General features: G+C 36.4%; 1 protein-coding gene across 1 annotated transcript in view; it reads left to right on the top strand.

Annotated features, from left to right (window-relative positions):
* Positions 1-1,577, top strand: part of Pgr (progesterone receptor) — a 65,602-nt gene extending 64,025 nt beyond the window's left edge. Inside the window, exon 8 of the mRNA XM_036193196.1 lies at positions 917-1,577. Within this exon, the coding sequence (XP_036049089.1) occupies positions 917-1,072 (156 nt within the window). The 3' untranslated portion in view covers positions 1,073-1,577. The remainder of the gene's footprint in view (positions 1-916) is intronic.
* The last annotated feature ends 4,200 nt before the right edge of the window (positions 1,578-5,777 follow it).

A 5,777-nucleotide genomic window follows, 5' to 3' on the forward strand; every position in this document is an offset into this window, starting at 1 on the left:
TATCTTGCAGTACTATGAGACTTAAAATTGCGTAATAACATATTTCATTAAGAAGTTGAGCCTGTTGATATAGGCCTGTACTCCCTGATATTTAGGAGGCCAATTCAGAGAGCTCACAAACTCACAGAATTCTCTGAGCTACAGTCAAAGTTTACAGTAGTCTGGGCCACTTAGCAAAACCCTGTCTCAAAATAAAAAGTAAATATTAAAGAGAAGCTGGCTATATTACTCAGTGATACAGTTCTTAGGTCACATGCTTGAAGCCCTGAGTTTTATGATTTATGTTGAGTTACTGAAATTGTTGCATGAAAAAGTCTGGTTAACAAATGGGATGTATGAAACTATTGCATGTTGAAAATGTATACCTGTACATATTTGCAATACTATGTGTATGTCTGCATACATGCATAAAAAGTAAAAAGGTTGAAAATTAAATCAAAATGTTTATTTTAGAAGATTGGAATATCGCTAATTTTCATTACTTTAAAACATTACACATTTGGGGCTGGAGAGATGACTCAGTAGTTAAGAGCCCTTGTTCTTTGTAGAAGGCCCAGGTTCAGGTTCAATTCTCAGCACCCACATGGCGCCTCACATGTAACTCCAATTCCAGTGGTTCTGAAGCCATCTGCTGACTATGATGAGTACTACATGTAATTGGTGCACATACATAAATGCAGGCATTTGTACACAGAAGACAAAAATAAATCTCTAAAGTATCATATTACCAGCGTGCTCCATCCATAAGTATAAAACATTTTTCATATTATCCTAGAGAGTAGAGAGAGTTATTCGAGTATTGGCAAGAACCAACAACTGGACATGTTTTTCCAGTGTTAAAAAAAATTATCATGTTTGAACAGTGTATGGGTCTGTTGTTTTTCTCACATTATCTACCCACTTGTTAAACCAACAGCTTGTGAAACAGCTCCACCTATACTGCCTGAACACATTCATCCAGTCTCGGACACTGGCTGTGGAATTTCCAGAAATGATGTCTGAAGTTATTGCTGCACAGTTGCCCAAGATATTGGCGGGCATGGTGAAGCCTCTTCTCTTTCATAAAAAGTGATGTTTTTGCTTTGTTTTCTTTACAAAAATTGGGTTTTGTGGTATGACTTTTTTGTCTTAGTTAGGAGTCTTTATAATATTCTTCTGAAAGCCTTACATGTATACATATCACACTGTGTAAATTATGAGGAAACTTGGGAGATTCTGATTTTCCTTTGTAACGTCTAAGTAGAGTTTCTAAATTGTTTTATGTACCTGTATTTTTTGAGAGTTTACATAGTTAAAAAGGACTAAATTGATTGTATAAGTAAACTATATTTCATCTATATTATTTCATACTTTTCAGATGAGAATTTTTTTTAACCTTTGCATCTAGCATCTAACAAATCTCCCCTAGAGGAGTGAAACACCCTTACCTGTAACGGTAAACCATACATGCTACTTCTAGGTAGTTGTTTTGGTTTCCCAAAACTGAGCCTTTAAAATGGCAGCCAAAAGTGTCACTATTTTGTGAGAAGATTCATAACCTAAAACAGATTTTCAAAGAGTTTTTAATGAAGAAAGGAAGGAAGGAAGGGAGGGAGGGAGGGAGGGAGGGAGGGAGGGGGGGGAGGAAGGAAGGGAAAAAAGCCAATAAAACAAAACAGAAAAACAGAAAGGAAGATGAAATAGGTTGATATTTTGAAACTAGGCAAATTGTGGTTGGAAGCAGATTTGTGACAGAGTAAATAAATAGCCACACAGTTGCTGTGACACTATTGAGGGTGGTTCTGAGGGAGAAGATGCCTTCAAATAAGGTCCTGTGGATGTCAGAAATCAGGAGGTCTGGTCTCTCATTCGAATCCCTGTTGTTGGCTGACTCGCAAAGGCAGTCACCCCTGGTAGTCCCGTGTCCTTGCCAGTGTGACAGCATGCATTCCTGGCAAATGCTTCCTTTGCCTGTCTCCGTCTCTTCTTATTAACATTTTATCAAAGAAGACTGGGAGGGAAGGGAACAAAAGTGAGGGGTGGGGACAAGGAGGAGGGGAGGGGTAAGTACATTTCCTTCTTGGGGACAATGGGTTTTTTAGGGAAATATGGGTAGTGATTCTCAGGTGAAAAATATTTTTAGTGCCTCTGAATCTGAAAGAGATGCTCTAGAAACAGATAAATCTCAGGTGGAAAGTTTTGAGTGCCTATGACCCAATTCTAAGTGAGCTGCTTCAGGAAATCCTAGATACTTGCTAAAAATAACACAGCCGGGTACAGTGATGATCAAACACACAACTTGCTTTATCATTCCTACTTAAAATATTAATTTGAAAGACAGACAATAGTTCTTTACTGAAATGAGTTACTGAAGATCTGATAGTTTAATAAAAATCTCACATGTGTATACATGCCAAGTTTACACCACTGGTGAATTCAATAAAAGTCAGTTACTGTTTGCTTTTATCAAATCATTGATATCAATTCCAGTCATATTATATATAATATATATATGTATACTATATAACAATTTCTCTAAATTAACAATAAATTCTCTAAATTAAAAAAAAGAACTGACTGTGGTGTATCCATAAACAATAGATTCTATAGCATATTTAGAAGAGGGATTAAAATAAGGGACCAATCAGGACTCTTGGTTTTGTTCATTTCATGCATGGGGAAATCATACTGGCTTACCTGCTGTGCAGTACCTCAGTTAGAACAGCCAGTCAGGGTTTTACCCAGGTACTCCAGCCATCAGCATTAGTAAAGAGATGCTCTTCCTCTCTAATCTACGTACCTTCTCCTGCCATGCGTCGGAAATACACTACATTCTTGACTGGCTCTTCATAATCTCCATACACACACACATTCTTACGGCACTTTTCAGGCTAGAGGATCTGGTTCTGCTGTTTCTGTTCAGGGACTTCCATTCATCCATCACTCATCTACACATCAGAATTTCCAAGTGGGCTTTAAAAAAAAAACCCTCACATTTATTAAGAAAAAATTATTGGGCTACATCCTTAACAGTTACCCTTTAATCTGTCAGTTTACTACACTGCTGTTACATCCCTGCCAGGCCAGTCTTTACGTGACATCACCTTTTCTGCCACAACTTCTCCACTCTCACTCTAGACCCAGGCATAAGTCAACTTTCCAGACCTTTCTATGTGTTGTTTCTGTAAATTCTTCCTCGGTCTGCCACACAGTGATTAGATCGTCCCTAGGTTTCCCTATGGCTATCTAAATTACAATAATATGCAGTAGCCCCACTCTGATGGCCAATAGGTCTGTGGGCTGTGCTGAGGAAAAAACATGTTTCTTAATAGAGATAATGGTAGTATTTGTCCTCTTGCTGTGGCTCTCCTGGGTTGCATCGAGACACTTCTCATGGCTTTGTTACTCATTTTACCCGCAAGTTCACCTCTCTTCATTTCTAACCTGTTCTTCCCTATCCTGTGACACCTTGCCCTTTGTTAGCTACAACATGGAAGCACATTTTATGTGGATTCAGAACAATGGTCTGTTTCCTGTTCTGAAATTAACAAAGAATGAATAGAATATTATTTCCTTCTCTATAAAGGAATCTACAAATAGTTAAGTACTCTTATATTGTTTTATATTGCAAACCTTGGTGTAAAATTGACCCCTTATTTCTTATTTTATTCAACAACTATTTTGAGTACCTACTATTAGCATAAGAAAATATGTTAACAATTTAATAAAACGTAGAGCTAAAGAAAAAAAGTATATAACTCAAGAAAGATATAGCCCAGGAGTAATATAAACCTAGTGTCTGTTGAGTAGAGGGCCATCAGATATTTGTGGGATATATAAACTTCATTCTTAAGGTTTGATATGTGCAAGACATTATTTATGTATAATTGGAATAAGATAAGTTCTAGAAAAGGATAGAATTTTAAAATTAATAACTTATAATCAAGCAACTGTCATCAATTCATTTGCTTTAAATTGGTATGTTCATTTGTTTATTGGAAAAGCTTTCAATATCATTTCCCCACAAATATAAATCACAATAAAAAATAGTTTTTAGAATACTTAGGGACAATTTTCTTCTGTGGCAGTTGTATGGACTGGGAAAGACTGATTAATAAATGTAGCCAAGACTAATGTCATGAGTCCTTTTGCTCAAGTAATGGCCCCTAGAAAACTGGATGCAAACATAAAGTCCTTTTTCCTTTGAATTAAAGGACTAATTTGATAGTAGTTACCATTGTTTACTAGCACAGTCTAATTTTCAAGATAATGAAAATTTTCTAATTTCATTTCAACTAAGGGTAAATAAAATGTGCTGTCTTCAGGGCTGGAGTTTATTATGGCCCTGTTTTGCAACTGCCTAAAAACATTTGATATTCTTGATCTTGATCTCCATCCATAGTTTAGATGTCTAAACACTAGGATTTACTATTTAAGGCTAAGTTAGGAAGAAAAACATTCCCAGAAGAATGGAAGTTACCTCATCGCTGAGTCTTTTTGCCCATTCCTATCTAGTCATCATAACCTTTATCTCCACTCTGCAGGTCATGGTCTGTGGGTTGCTCTGGAGTAAAACTAAAGCTTAAAACTCGGGCTCTATATCATGAAATATTTGTATGTCACTGAAGCAGAGTTTTTACTTAATGATAGATTTCCTTTACAAAAGTTAGAAAGCCATCAGTGTCTGAAAAGATGATTATGGCCAGTATTAACTGTTTTGTGGAACTATGTTGTTTCCAGTGTTTAAAAACATGGCACCTTTAGTTAGGTGATGCTTTTCCTTTTGTTTTTTCATCCTTATACTTAACCTTTACTCCTGTACAGATATGAAATAAAGTATTTTTTAAAATAGCCATGGTGCATCAACTTGTAAATTCTAACTTATTCCCAACTGTAGTGATGGGCTTAATGATGTATATGAAGGGTTAACTTGGGACTATGCCCACTTATTGGTCATTTGCTGACTACATAGCTAGAGCTATGTCATTAAACCTTACCCACCTCCTTCACAATTAATAGGCACAGGATATATATCTGCATCCATACATACAAGCGTTCAGAAATGTCAATTGCCATAAATGCACTTTCATTACGCCATAATTTTGGTTATAATTTTGTCAAACTAATCAGTTCTATAAGCTAATGAAATAAGGAATCTGGAAAATCTACTTGCTTTTCTTCTGCTGTTTACTATGAAATATTTGACTTAATTTGAGATGTATTTACTTTATTTCTTTTCCTGAAAAGAATATAGCTTTTTGAGTTTAGGGCCTGTTTCATAAGAAATCTAAAGAGTAACCATGTGGTGATGGTGCTTGCCTTTAACCTCGGCACTCTGGAGGCAGTGGCAGGTGGATCTCTGTTAGTTCATGGCCAGCCTGGTCTACAAAGCAAGTTGCAGGATAGCCAGGGCTACAGAGAAACATTGTCTTGAAAAAACTAAAAGAGAAAGGCAGGAAGGAAGGAAGGAAGGAAGGAAGGAAGGAAGGAAGAGAGAAAAATCTAAAGAACATATCACCTTTTGCTTATAATATCTAATAGTAATAGTACTAATTTTTTTTTACATTTTCCAATAACTCTTTAAAATCCAAACAGCTTAAGTAGAACACAGCTCTTCCAAAACTTAGGCTGGAATTCCATCTATAACATCTGACAATGGGATCCAAAACTCATGATGAAATCAACTTCCCAAACAGCATTGCTGTTTGGTGATGATACCAGATCTCTCTGAGTGCTTGATCCGAGAGCCTCAACTCCTTTGAAAATGGCTACACCTTCCATTGTCACTGTGAACACCA

Source organism: Onychomys torridus, chromosome 7 (assembly GCF_903995425.1).
Source record: "Onychomys torridus chromosome 7, mOncTor1.1, whole genome shotgun sequence".
NCBI lineage: Eukaryota > Metazoa > Chordata > Mammalia > Rodentia > Cricetidae > Onychomys > Onychomys torridus.